The 14,700-nt window shown below is 38.6% G+C and overlaps 1 protein-coding gene across 9 annotated transcripts in view; it reads right to left on the bottom strand.

The window, feature by feature from the left end:
- Positions 1–428: 428 nt before the first annotated feature.
- SUN1 (Sad1 and UNC84 domain containing 1) overlaps positions 429–14,700 on the bottom strand; it is a 32,838-nt gene continuing 18,566 nt past the window's right edge. For 7 of the 9 annotated variants that reach the window (XM_056503742.1, XM_056503740.1, XM_056503743.1 and 4 more), the window contains 17 exons: positions 13,600–13,722; positions 12,550–12,633; positions 12,129–12,239; positions 10,647–10,745; positions 9,924–10,017; positions 9,750–9,808; positions 8,450–8,595; positions 8,074–8,298; positions 7,500–7,586; positions 7,097–7,140; positions 6,056–6,191; positions 5,264–5,518; positions 4,649–4,733; positions 4,125–4,240; positions 3,487–3,654; positions 2,553–2,645; positions 429–2,141 (listed from right to left, as the gene is read on the bottom strand). In XM_056503742.1, coding sequence (XP_056359717.1) covers positions 2,028–2,141; positions 2,553–2,645; positions 3,487–3,654; positions 4,125–4,240; positions 4,649–4,733; positions 5,264–5,518; positions 6,056–6,191; positions 7,097–7,140; positions 7,500–7,586; positions 8,074–8,298; positions 8,450–8,595; positions 9,750–9,808; positions 9,924–10,017; positions 10,647–10,745; positions 12,129–12,239; positions 12,550–12,633; positions 13,600–13,722 — 2,039 coding nt within the window. In that variant the 3' untranslated portion in view covers positions 429–2,027. The remainder of the gene's footprint in view (positions 2,142–2,552; positions 2,646–3,486; positions 3,655–4,124; positions 4,241–4,648; positions 4,734–5,263; positions 5,519–6,055; positions 6,192–7,096; positions 7,141–7,499; positions 7,587–8,073; positions 8,299–8,449; positions 8,596–9,749; positions 9,809–9,923; positions 10,018–10,646; positions 10,746–12,128; positions 12,240–12,549; positions 12,634–13,599; positions 13,723–14,700) is intronic. The other 2 variants (XM_056503747.1, XM_056503746.1) reach the window with 1 other exon arrangement.

Raw genomic sequence — 14,700 nt, 5'->3', positions numbered from 1 at the left:
CGCTAACGGCGGCGCGGGGCTGAGAACGGCGTCAGGGGAACCCCGGGACTGGAGCGGGTACGGCCGGCCCTGGGGCGCACAGCAAACTGCAGAATTGTTAAAAAGGTAATAAAAATCAAGGGACGGTGCATGGAGCGCAGGCAGACTGGCTGAGGACGGCTCTGGGATCAGGAGTTAAGCCAACCCCCCACCCTGCACACAGCTGACAGTCAGACAGCAACGACCCGGGTGTGCTTTTTTCCCAAATCTCCACCTCTGATGTTTACACTGCTCCCCGTAAAGCCCTTGTAAAAGCCTGAGTGAAATCCCTCCCCCCACACCTGCCCCAGCTTGGGGCAATTTTAAAATCACAGTCTTTCCTCACTTACTTAAGCAGCTAGTTAAAAAAAAAAAATACAGAAAAGAAGCTTTATTTCTCGTTTCAAGTATTACATGCACTTTCAAAAATTAAAACTCTTTATTTAAACATCTCAATAGCATCTTGTCAGTTTGGAGGCAGCAAAGAATAACAGACATTTTGAAAAGCATTTACAAAAATACATTGCACAAAGTCCTATCTTGCTTTTTTAAAAATAAGTTAGTGTTATTCAAAATATTCCCCCCCCCAGCTACCTAACTTCAATTTATACAGGATAATTCTAATTTTAAATATGTAACCTATAATATGAAAACACCTGTACATGTGTTCATCTACCACTGCGTAGGCCATAGGTTCTGTGAAAGAGTTCTTCACATGGAGACTTTTTGTATTTCAAACATTCGAGGACTGTTGTGCAACATATGTAACTCAATTCAGAAAACCAGTCAGCAGGTCCATGTGGTAACAGTTCTGTGTAACTACAAAATGCACTAGAACAGCAAGATAAAAATTCTGCATACAAGTGAATTTCAGGAATCTTTTCCAAAAAGGATTTTCAAAGCAGCAAGGCTAAGGGGGCAATAAGCAGTTTCATCTCGTTCTACGTGGAAATGTTGTTTCCAAGAGTAACTCTACTCATCTGGTACCCGCCTAAGGCTTGTGGGGAGGATCAGGAATGCCCGTGTTTGCACAGCAGCGCTGAGCTCCAGTCCCTCTCGTAAATGTGACGCAGCGAGAATTACTTCAGGCTTGTTTTCCACATACCAAATTCTCACAGTACATTTATGGAGTATAACAATCAACCAGTCTAAGGAGATCTTGTCCCAAAGAGATCACTTTTGACAAACTAAGGTAGTGCAACTGCTGTATAGCAGTGTTTACTGAACAATTCAGCAGGCTTATCAGCTCTGAGCCAGTCAGTCAGTACATCAAGGTCGATTTAGGATTGACACTAAAAAAAGAACAAACTGGCCAAGTTGCCATGGTAAAAACCCTTAAAATAACTTCAGTTACTTAAAGTTATCCCTGACTTTTAGAGCAATTCGCAGCCACAAATTACAGTAAAGCAGTCTCAGTCGCTGGTGTTTAAACTGGTTTTGGTTGTGTTAGCTTTCCCTGACAGTAGTATTTATTATATTCAACACGTAGCAAAGAAGCCCTTTTGGATCCACCAAAAAGGTCAAAACCAATTGTGAACTGAAGGTCACCTTTAGCCACAGTCAGTGTTCAAAATGTACCACAGTTTTTGGCTTATGGTGCCAAGCTAGCAAAAGTATGCAGTTAAGTCCTGGATTAAAAAAGAACAGATTCCTAGTTGCAGAAAGTGTGGTTTATTCTTTTTAAAAAACCTATACATTCATTTGTAATAAAATATGTCACCTGTTTGCCAACTGGGCTTTATGAACCAGAGCTGTTTGCATGCATTATTTCTCTCAGCATGGACACAGAAATATGAAGCGAACTGGCAATTACAAGCTGAGCCTTAGAACAAATAAAAATTGGGGTTTATACATTTCTGCTGACAGTCTTCTGCCTTTACCAGAGGATCAATAGTTCTGCAGTGTGCACCTCGCATCCTCGTCCTTGACAGATTCCAGTGTTGTAGGCTTCCCAGTATATACAGATTAGGAACAAAATGTACAAAGCAGCCACCCAGCTGTAGTGTGAGTTACTCGGCAGGTTTCCCGTGCACTCTGAACCGATAAAGGCAGGTGTACTCTGCATGGCCCCAGTTAGAGAAAATCCTCAGCTCCACTATTTGGAATGCGTCTTCATTTTCCTCCTGGAGAAAACACAAACACACAAACCAGTGTTAGGGTTCTAGCATTAACAGCTGCAGCTTTCTTAGTTATTAATGACTGCTGATACTTGTAGGAACCTAAGTTATGCCTTGGGAATTTTCTGTTCCTTTGAACAGAACCTTCCTTGCCTTACAATTATTTGTGAGTCTGAAGCAGCATGGAACAGACTCTTCCCATGTTTAGCAACTTCCCATCATTTGTGTCCACACAGCAACAAACCTTCCTCCCCTCTCATCTATTTAGGCCATAAGTTTTGAGGCATTTTTTTTCTACCTCAGCTTCTACAGTGCCTAGATGAGAACAAGGCCTTTTCCCTTCACTGCTCATTGCATACAAGTGTAGAAAATAAAAGTAACTTTCTCTTGACACTAAATCTTATAATCCAGACTTACCATCACTGGAAACATCTGCAGTGGTTCTCCATCTTGATCATAGACATACTCTCCTAGAAGCTTGCCTTCTTCTTGATATTCATCATCCAGACCCTGTAGCAACAGGATAAAGATTTTTACTTCCATCAAATTTCCAATCAAACCCAAACTAGAAGCATGCCTACACAGAGTATCAAGAGACAGCACTTGAAGGTCTATCAAGCCAGGATCAGAATGTTTCCCATGTAATTTAAAGTTTAAGCACAGCTCTGTATCCTGCCCTATAAATAATTGTGCTGTTTATGTGTTTTCATGGTCAAAGTCTTTAATTTTCATGGCCAAACCCATATCACAGTGTACAATATAAACTGCTCAGGACAAACAGTGAGGCAAACATCCAGGTTGGAGTCAAGATTCAGATGCTTGCAGGTGACTGTTTCAGCATGTAGAAAAGCCTGACAAAGTTCTCAAACATCATAACTGCCCTCTGATATACCCTGTGGTCTGTTCTGTTCCCAAACCCTGCCAACACAACTGTGGTGCTGGGCAAAATAAATTCAAACAATTATTTAAGGCACATCACAGATAAGGTGCAGAGACCAAATGAGAGGGACAGAGGGTAGCAAGAGGAAGAATGGGAGGGAGGATGAAACAAATTGTATGAAAGAATGAGATCAAATAAATTGATTAATTAATCATTGATTGTTTTGAATAATCATTTCCCTCCAAAAGTGTTTACTACTGTATAGAGCAAGAGTAAAGAGTAAACCCAAAATTAGTTGCAACACTTCTTATTAATAATCTCAAAGCTCATAAATAAAAGCAATTTCTAAGAGCAGTGAGTGAAACAGTTCGTGATCTTCTTAGCTGGTCTCCCTCAAGTTACTATTTTCCAAGGTATGGAACACAAATATTCTGTGTATAAACATCAACTTAAATTCAGAGACAGACTTACATATACTGAAAAATTCCTAGGAGCACTGGTGATATTTCCTGTTGGTGAAAGAGTTTTTGGTATGTGTTCCAGCGTGAAGGCAGTTGGATAGATCTTCATGGACAGTCTCACCACAAGGTAGCCCTGTGATCCTTTGAAAGCCCAGCAGTTTCCTGGATACATGTCCGGCTGCACAGAAGGAAGGTGGAGAGAACAAGATGGGACACAACAGCAAAAACAATGCTACAGTGTTTTCTAATTTATTTTTATTGTAATAAGGAGGTGTAATGAATTCTGTGTTTTTAGGGACAGTCTTAAACAGTAAGGGGCAGAAATAATATCCTTGGTGAAACTCTTGAGGAAGACACCATACCCATCTGAGCTACTAGTGGTGTTTTGAAGACCTACCTTGAGATTATTTCTCAACAGGAACCCTCCCAGCCCTCACACTTTGCACAAGCCCAATGCACCACCCAAGCTTCCTGTGAGTCTCAGTTTTCCTAGAGTAGGACTTAAGAAGAAGAATCCCCCTCTTGGGAACATAGCTCAAAGTATCTGTGCCCCCTATATATTAGAGATACACCCATCACCCAAAGAGCCATCCAAACCACTCAACACAAAATGACATTGCTGCATTTGTTTACTTGGCCTTTAATTACCTGAATCACCACTCTGGGAGACTGAGAGAAGTACCACAGAGGAATTCCAAAGAGGCTAATTAATGCTGTCTTGGTCTCATAGGTTTCAGAACAGCGAGTACTCAGAATGCTGCCACCTCAAAAAAGACACATCAGGTTAGCAGAAATAAAAGTTTTCATGAAGGAATGAGTAACTAAGATTACATAAAAGCTTACTGAATACCAGATTAAAGATATTGTAAAAGTATTAGATCTTAACAATAATGGATACAATGCTTCTATCACATACAATGTTATTTCAAGAATGGGTTAAAGGTTTTTCATTTCTTTCTTATCCAGTTGTAGACATGTTGAGAACTATTCTATTCCTGTCCATGCACACCTAGTCTGTGTACAGCCCTATAAACACCATCACAGATTGCACTGATCTGATGTTGAGGCAGCACACAAAAATGCTCTACTAACCCTTACTCTTCATTTTAATATTTCTAGTAAATACTACTAAAAGCATGAATAGAAAAAATGGTGTTTCCTCTACTATTTACCTCCAGATTCCAAGGCAAAATCCACCATCCCAGTCTTGTCTTGAGAGTAGAGTTTCAGTGCATTATTTACAATAATCTGTGCTTGCTAGAGATGTACACATACAAGAGAGTAGAAGGAAAAATATTTTAGTAAGATCAAGTGATAAAAAACGATATTTACATATCTGTGAAATTGCAAGCATCTTTTTGAGATGCTACACTTCATCACAAGTCTTCAAAAGTCTCTGTCGAGACAGAGGTAACTTTTAATGAATGGCTGTCTCAAAATAAGAGTTCATACTGCATCTTGACTGCTGGGTTTGTTTTTCTTTTTTTACATCTCCATTCCTTCTTCCCAAGACCTGAACTGCATTTCTTTGGTATACTTGTTTCTTGGGAATTGAATTTCCAAGACAGCACACTTTGAAAAAACACAAACGTTCACAACAGGCAACAAACAATGCTGTGAGAACACACTTGATAAAGCATTTTCTGCAGTTCTCCTCATTTCAACTGATGTTCCTGCCATCTCCTAAAACCATTAACATTTATGTTGATAGTCCTGTTTCACAAAATGCCCATGAAACAACTCTTTCCAGTTTTAGTTGAACTTCTGAAGTCTTAAAACACACTCACCGCTTCTGTGATTCCAGAAATCCCTGCATTAGTCACAGCATTTGTAACTACTTCAGATGTAACTTTTTGGTTTGTTACAGACATATGGAGTGTAATATTCTTGAGGATCTGCAACTCAAGATCACGCAGCAAAGTCTGTAGATCACTTTTGCTCACAAAATTGGAGGTAAGCCACTGGAGAAGTGATTCAGGAAAGTCTTCTTGTTGATCACCAAACAGCATTAGCTTGACAGATTCTTTGACCTGGGCATCTACCTAATAGAAGCCATTAATAAAGATAATTATTAGTTTTTATAAATATATATAAATATACAAGAGGGACATAGCTAGACTGTTATCACAAGCCATAAAATAAAAGTTGATAATCCCATATCAATATTGCAGTATTTTGTTGGCTACATTCCAGTCAGACCTTTCAAAATGCTTCAAAACAACTGAGGCAGGATTTTTAGAAATAACTCTCACATAACAAACCTAACTTACTTTTACATGAGTTTCTTTTCCATATTTCCATGGGTTAGCAAAATACAAAGTACTGTATAATGAACTGCTACTATGTCATAACTTACAAGCAAACCCCTGCCATTGTAGAAAACAAGCAATAAATTCCTCTCTAGTAAAGTGTTATGCACTAATGGAAAAATTCACTGTAACCCTACATACAACACTGTCATTCTTGAAGATTAATGCTTCCCCCATGTTACTGACTGCAGTGCATTTCAAGAAAGTTAGTGAACAAAACCAGGTAATATGAAATTTTACTGGGACAGTTAGAGAAGTTGCAGAACCTACTTTTTCATGAATGACATCCATTTTCTCACAACTCGTCTTCACACTTTCCCCAGACAACAGCTCTGATTTCATAGAAGCCAGCTCAAGTTCTAGCTTTTTAATTTTGGACATAAGTAAACTGTATTGATCATCATCTCTGACAAAAAAAAGGAGCCAGTCATTAGGAAAAGAGTAGTTGGAATCATTCCATCAAATTCCAAAAGGTGTGAGAATATATTTGTCTAACACAAAGTGCTTTCCTAGTTGAACTGTTCACCACAATGCACACAGTGAACTTGCAGTTGTAAAATGCTGTTCATTAAGGCATATTTAGAATTAATAAATTCAAAGTAAAGTATTTTAAAGTAATGGAAAAATCCAGCAGTGATGACTTCAAATTATCAGCAGGCTGACAAGTTAGTAACTCAAACTTATACAGATTTTGGGGAATTAAAGGGCTTCTGGCAAACCAGTCAAACTTTGAGTTTGGCTCTGGTTAGAGTGAGTCTCAGGCTATCTCACTCAAAGCAGAGTAACCCCACAGGTAGTGCTGAGTTACAAATAGCAGCTCATATATGACTAATACAGATCACTGTCCAGTGAATGCAATGGAAAAAGGTCTCAACCATCATTCTAAAGCCATCTTACATTTAATTCTAATTTAAATGGCAATTCAGCAAATAAGCCAAAAAAACAAGGGACAAAAATTAGAATTGATACAGTTCAAGAATTTAAATATAAAGCCCATCAAAAGCAGTTACTGTATATTTCACTAAGTGATCAGAAGGAAAACGAATGCATTTATAAGAGGATGAGAAGTTCCTCATTCTCCTCCACTACATAAATAATTTTCTCTAATGGAAATGTAGTTGTAGGGCTGCCCCCACAGTAGAGGAGGGTCCTGTGTTGATGTTCAGCATCAGAGTTGAAATCCAGTACATGACAGAAGTGCTCTTGCTGCCAATAGAATCTCTTAGGGTCGGTTAACTGACAGAAGATAAGGATCACTGTCAGTTGGCATCAGGAATGAAAAAGCAAAATGTATTTGAAAAGTGCTTATACCTCACTGATTTTGATTTGGCTAGGTCAAACTCCTTCTGGATGTCCTAAAAAATACAAAAGTTAAGTTTTAACATATACAAAGAAACTGAAATGACAGAAAGAGGATAAAGAATGTTATAAGAAAATAAATTTTAGCACCACCTCACAATTATGTTTATGCCTCTGTATAACAAGGTTTCATTCCAAATAGAACCTGCCTCAATGGTCAAGGGAATAATTTTTAAACTTTGGAATGAAACCCTCTCCAAGAAGGGGGAGCAAAAACACAAATAAAAGTTTTGAGACCTAGGGAACTGTAGTAGCCAGAGTAAGGAAAACTGCTGTTTGGGACAGCAAATAAAACTGAGACTATTTTACCAAGAGGTTACAATTAGAACAAGTCAGCAAAGCTCACTGCCAATACCTTGGATTCAGCTGAGAGTTTTCTAAGAAGGTCTTCCAGCGTCTGGATGCGCAACTCGTGTTCTTGATGTAAAGCCAGGAAGTCGGTCTGAAAAAACAGGGAAGAGAAAGGGGTGTATTTTCTTTTGGAGCACAAATACCATAACTGATATTTTCTGCAAAGCGTAATTTTCATTCCATTCTGTGAATAGTTAAGTAATTTTTCCTGTAGGTAGTGTGAGAAATTATAGAATCTGTAATACAGAACTCTGATTTAGCTTAGTAGGGGTTATATACAGGGAAATTTACCACAAAATCCCTGCTTTGTCACTAGTCCTTCCTATAGTTTTCTTTATCTGTGTGGAAACGAGATAAATCCAGCAGCTTTTCAGCAATGTAGGAATCTACTTTAGGTCACCTGTCTGGAATTAATCCTTTGTCAGCAATAACAAAGGAGGAACAAATGCCCACACTACTCCCTATTGGTTATTTCTATTGGTTAAAAAGAATCCTCCAATCAAATTGCTCACAATCTGCATTAATAAAACAGAACACTTCAATCAATATCAGGAAACAACAATAAATGACTGTCTTACCTTTTCCTCCAATTTCATATCTTTAAGATGTTGATTCATCACGTTTTTTATTAAATTCAATGTTTCACTTCTGTCACTCATTGTGGCAACCTGATCTTGAAGATTCTGGAGTAGGCCCATCACTTTGTTATATTCTTTGTTTCGGTCATGGCATCTGTCAGACACGAAGGCCATTTGCTTTTCCAGCTCACTTATGCGACCAAAGTCAAAGACATTTATGGTATCCTAAAGTATAAAGACAATGTTTGAATACATAAAAATAATGCTTACTTACATTACTCTTGTGCAGCAAGTAGTTATTACAAAATATTGAAGACATACGACTTAAGAGGTCTTAAAATAGATGCAAGTTCTTCCCTAGATTGTTCTCCCTTACCTTTGGAGGTTGCACAGAATGAAAAGAATCATCTTGTGGTTCAGGAACATGAACAGAATCATCTGTTCTCTGTACTGTATCAATTCTTGTCCAGTTCAATGGAGGTATTAATGAAATGAAGCCATTAAGCCCCCAGAACCACAAACCTAGAACAAACAAAAAGTAAAATGCGTTCAAAAGAATTCTCCCTTTTGATGCTTCTGTCTACAAATGGTCTCTTTGAGGACACAGCTACCTTCAGTTTGCAAGGCAGGTGCCACACAATGGACACTGCTCCAGTCTAAACAAAAATCACCATGAGTCAGCTTTAAAATTTTTAAATCAAGCACTCAAGAGTATTAGGGAACAGCTATAAGTCCCACTCACACAGTTGTGAGGCAGGAACTTGCACTTACATAAATCATGGTACAAAATTCATGCTGCTGCTTCCCTGGCACCTTGGTCACATTTGCTGATTAAGATAGGCCAGGTTTTCTGATGGCAGATGTAAATGCTGCTTTTTATCCCCATGGAAAATATTGTGCATTATACACTTAGTAAATACCACATTGCATAACAGGTAATAAAAGTTGGAAGTAACTTAGGCCTCTGTGGAAATAAAAGAGCATTTCACAAGATTACACTTATTTTTGCAACATCTTAGTGGAAAGTAGCAGCATTTTCTGCACAGGGTAAATTCTTTCCTTGTTCACCCTTACACTGAGAACTTTGAATCCCCACTGAAAGTTTCCAAGAAGCTTCATCTTCTCCACAAAATAACTGCAAGTTTTTAAGACTCACAAAGGCATGAAACTGTTTTTCAGAAATGGCCCAGCATTTCTGGGAAATACTTCAATTTGTTTCATTTCAAAGTTGACAGCTGGCCTGGAACACAGTCTACTAAAGTCAGCAGTATCTTAAGCAAGTAAAACAAGCTCTAGGAACAAAGGGAAGACTTTGGATGAGTTGGTGAAAACTTAACCACACTTCTGTGGAGACTGACAAAGCAATCAGTACCCAGCCTATTCTTTCATTGCTACTCCAATGAAGGGAGGTAAAGAAAAAAAGGACTTTATTGCATTTACTTACTCAGGCACTCCTTCTAAAGAGCTCTATGCAATTAAATCAAGGATATTGCTTTCATGACAAGGGGAAAGCTTGCTGACTTATCAGTCCCTGCAAACTTGAATTACTGCCCTGTTCACAAACAAACTTGCTCTTTTTCCGTTCTGCATCTTCTTCATAAATCAACTCAAAATGCATTTTTGGAGCAGCTGTAGTAAACATGCTTATTGGTATTATAAGTGAAAAAATGACATACCTAGTAGAAACAGGAGTGGGATAAGAAACAGTAACCACCTGTAGTTCCTTGGAAGGCATCTAGAGAAAGACAGGAAAGTTTACAAGAAAGAACACATTTACCATAATTAATTGTTTTATATTATAACTGGGTAAATAATTTGTTCACAAAACAATTATTTCTAAGGATACACACCTTCTTACAAGAAACACCTTGAGCAAAGACATCATAGTAACAAGTTGATACCATCCAGTTTTAAGCAACCTGAACATGCCAGAAGCTGCCCTCCCTAGAAGACAAAAGGTGGGAGTGTGAAATGTAATTACTGCAGCACGTGTTCAAAGAAACCAAGCAGAGGGACATGCAGCAGTGGCCAACAATACTTTTGCAGAGTGGAGAAATGCATGAATAAGGCAATGCATGCAGCTTATTGACATCTAGATATCACAAGTACGACAGCATTGTACTCAACAAGGTCAACAGCCATGCAAGGAGATGAAGCTCATTTGTCAAGACAATGCTACCTCGCTGGAAATTCAGTATAATGTCTGAACATAAGTTATCCCACACTGGAGACCTCAATGTGCTCCAGGAAACACATAGATTAGCAGCAGCAGTTTTTGGTAAGAAGAATACCAATATAGCAAGTGACTGCCAAACCAAACACAGCCCATTATTCTTGACACTCCATATTCAGTGCTATTCACACACTTGTTCCCTCATGAAAGAGTCTGGTTAGTCCCCTAATGCCTGTGAACAGAACCACACCCTCTCATTCTGGTCAATGAAGTAGCACATGCATTTCAAGACACAAAAGCTACAGCACAAGCACAGCTGAATTAGTGTAAGCCCCTGCAGTCCCCTTGCTTGCCAAAAGGAACAGGCAGTGCACACACACACACAGATTAGAATAGTAACCTGGAGAGAGAATGGCCAGCCAAAGTAGAGACAACACCTTCTGTGACACAAGCCATCCGGTTGCTCCCACTGTTCGCAACACGTGAAGCATAAAGTAACCTGGATTATAACAAATTAACTCCATATTGGTAACAGACACAAAGCAGCTGAAGGTTCCCTTCCATACATGCAGTAAAATAGGCTCTGTGCCCTGCAGCATTTTAAATCATACCTTTCAGTAATCTCAAACTTGGCTCTTCACTACTTTAAAGCAAAGCAAGCCACTAATAAACACAAAGTCAAGTAAAACCAAGACATTTTAGAAACTGAATCCTCATGGACAGAGAAACAGTCTGAACACTACTTGTGCAGTTAGAATATGGCTTTTCCAAAATCAAAGTTTACATTTTGTGACATGTTTATCTAACGTGCAAAGTACAGCAGAGAATAGCAAAAGTACTACCACAAAAACAAGCTTTAAGCACATCATGACTGTAAAAGCATCTCATTTGTTCAAAACTATACATCAAGCTCATTATCAGGGTTATTGTGCAGAAGCAAGAGCAATTAAAAATTTGAAATTCCAGTGATGCCTAAGAAATACTGATAAATAATAGAAAGTATTCCCAGCTAAAAGTTACAAACAATAAATTTTCATTAAGCTGAGTGTTCCCAAGGATGTTCAGTAGGACAGTTTTGTATTTCTTAAAGAGAACAAAACTACCACCACCAACACCCCCCATCCAATGCACTGTAGTAAAATGCTGTAACTTAAAGCCTGCTGAGGCCAACAATTACTATGTCCAAGACTAGGACCAATCTTTCTACAGAACAAACTACACTGTGCATGTTTGGAAAATAATCCTACATTTTAGATTAGCAGATATGTTTGGATTAATCTGAGGGACTATAGATATACCAACCCAATGTTTTGCAAATCATTTAGGTGACTGAAGTGTCTCAAATAATTTTTCTTTGCTGAATAAAGAGCACTCAACAGATCCTTGATGCCTCTGTCATTCAAGCTAGGGAAGGCTCATCTCACAGGATAGATTCTATCCCTACATAAGATTCCTGTAAAAATCGACTATCACTAGAACAAAAATAAAATGTTAAAACCCCTTTATTCAAATAATCTGTATACCAGTATCTCAACACCTTGCTCTCATTTAAAGTCAGCTTGTCAACCTAGCAAGCGTGCAGATCTCCCCAAAGTGCAATAAACTAACAATCTGACTTGTTCCTTCTAACACATGAGGTGCACATTACCCTACACCTTGTTTTCACTAACATGTAAGCAGCCTGCCAAGCTTGTACAAAATCCAAAGTCAGAGCAAGAATTCAGACAGAAGAGGTGTTAAGGAAGTTAGTTGTCTAGGCACTTTACATTTTTACCCTACTTTGATAGATGAAGGAAGGAAAAAAAGCCCAAACACAAAATGTGTGATTAACATTGTGAGATTGCAATGCAAAATAAAAGCAAACAAAAATGTCCAAGTCAACCTGCAGAAGAAAAGGTGTGCCAAATGGTCCTTGCTACCCTTTTAGCCCATGAGGACTGCATGTGGTCTGTGGTGTATATTTCAAGATGTTTCTTCCCTTTACAGTCATCACCTGTTGGTTGTGGTAACAGTTGATTAATGGGATAAAGCCAGGATCAAGTCAAGATTGTTACAAGACAGACTTGAACAAGTCTCTCACATCATCAGTTATCAACCCAAAAACTGCTAAGCAAACTTCAGGGGAAGGAAACTTGCTGGGGGACATACTACAGTAGACCAGGGGAATCACCATCCCCCCCCACATTTAAGTTGCAAACCAAATATTTACTTTGTAGCTTCCACGGTGTGAGGGGCTGTCTGACACTAGAGCAACAAGCAGGTGCAGAGCCCAGGACTGAGACTACATCAATCACTGTACTTACATATTGATTCCTCGTTCACACCAAGATGACGATCTTCTCTGTAGAACTCCTTCACATTCATGCTTCCACAGTAGTCTGAGTGAGCTGCAACACATCCAAAAAGCACACATGGATTCTAATTCTCAAGTTCAAAGCCTTTCAGATACACGGATTTTAGCTAAGTTGGCTTGATTCACTAATAAAGTCAGGTTACTCAAAGGAAACCTGGAAAATGATTGAAGAAGCCTAATCTGTGCAATCTTGTTTTTTCTTCTTTAAGTATCAGGGGGGCCTCTTAGTAAAAAAAAAAAAAAAAAAAACCCTCTGCTTCTTTTCAGATAGCAAAGTTTGTAAAAAAAAAAAACAAAAAACCAAAACAAACAACCAACCCTCATCAAATAAGTCCCTGTTCCCAACATTCCATCAAATGGGTCAGCCATTCATTATATATTTGTGTTGATTTTAATAAATGTGTTACAAGAAGAAGGAATTAGCATGAGCAAATTTAAGGCTCTGAGCAGAGAGGAGGAAGAGACCAAAGCTCTACTCACATGCAAAAATTAGTTACCTTCTGCCTATGGCAATTTAACTTCACTTGTAGAGCAGGTATTATAGAAGAGAAAGCACCAAAGAAGAAATGAATGTTTTCAGGGAAAACAAGATGTGTTCTAAAGTAGTGCAGAGTGATGAGAGAAGTTTTGCAAGACAGATCTGAAAAAGCTTTAAGTTCACAGCAGGTTTAAGGGTGATAAGAGACCTAAAGACATTGAAAAATTAGAATTTGATACTATCACCACCACAGTTTTTAAAAATCAAGTTTCTCCATTCAAAAATTACTCTCTACAACTTTCTAGTAAAATCAAATGTAGATCTCATATAAAGGCATCTTGATACTTTCAAAAGAGAGGAAAGGGATGAAAAGTGAGGTAATAATAAAAACTGAGAAAGACAGGAGCCAGCCAAAAGACTATAGAAGAAGAACACCATAGTGCCAAAGATGAAGTCCAGAAGAAAAAAACCCAATACACAAATTCTCTGTTTGCAGACCAAGGAAGACAACTGAAAAGGTACCTTTATATTCATAACCCAGCTTCAGCAAAACCATTTGAAATAGTTGCACTAATAGTGATGCAAAAGATGCTGCAGTATTTTTGACCAATCGTAGAATCTTACTCATGTAGAAATACGTTCCTCCTATTGAAAAAAACAGTGTGAATACAAATTACTCATCCATAGAAATATGTACTTCTGTTTGTTGGTCACCATTAGCTTGTGTAAGAGTGAGGACAAAGCAGGGAAAGTCTTTGTTTAGCCAAGAGTGTGAAACTTCAGGAAGTATGGTATGAAAAGTCTGTGTATGTTAGATACTGCATCAAAGCTTTTGTAAGAACTACACAAACTGGATAATGACTTCAGGGCAAAATGTATAACTTCAGCAAGGACAGCTTTGCTTAGTGAGAATACAAAACTCTAAGGAGCAATGAATTCCCTGCTTAACCCAGAATTCCTACCTGATGTGAACTACTGATCCTGATTTTGGGGTCACAGTTCCCAAGAGACACTATAGTGTTATTCTGGATTTGAAGGAGTGAGGACCATTCACCATCCTCCCTGATGTTACATCAGGAAGTTCCTACAGTGGTCTGCCTGCTAAAGACACACCCTTCTCCAGAGCCACAGGAACAAAGCCAAAATCCACCACTGCCACTGTCTTAGACTCAGCCACATCCCAAAAACCTGACGTGACCGTGTGTGCCTTACCCCACTCACCCCCAAAGTTTGACTCAAGCCTCTAGATTAAAGTTCAAAGGAAAGTACAAAGATGAGGAAAATTCTCTTGCTTGAATACAAACTCAGGAGCATGGAAAGTTTTCATGCAGTGCCACTTTAGGTGACTGTTCCAAGTCAAAAGATTTCCACCCTGTGCTACACACTAAAAAGAAATACTTATACTCAAATATTTGAAGTCACATCACATAGCTCAAACAAACTTTCTCTTTCTCTCAAGTTCCTTTCTCTTGTACTGAAAACAAACTTCATTCAAGACTAACAAACCAACAGAATTCCAGATTTGGCTCCTTTCTAATTCAAGGTCATTAAGGAAACAAATTCTCTGTGGTTACTGAGGACTACCAGTAATCAAGAAACTCCAGGTGCAAAAGGCAGACTCAG

The sequence above is a fragment of the Oenanthe melanoleuca genome, chromosome 14 (assembly GCF_029582105.1).
Source record: "Oenanthe melanoleuca isolate GR-GAL-2019-014 chromosome 14, OMel1.0, whole genome shotgun sequence".
Lineage (NCBI taxonomy): Eukaryota > Metazoa > Chordata > Aves > Passeriformes > Muscicapidae > Oenanthe > Oenanthe melanoleuca.
This window is presented reverse-complemented; position numbering and strand designations above follow the sequence as displayed.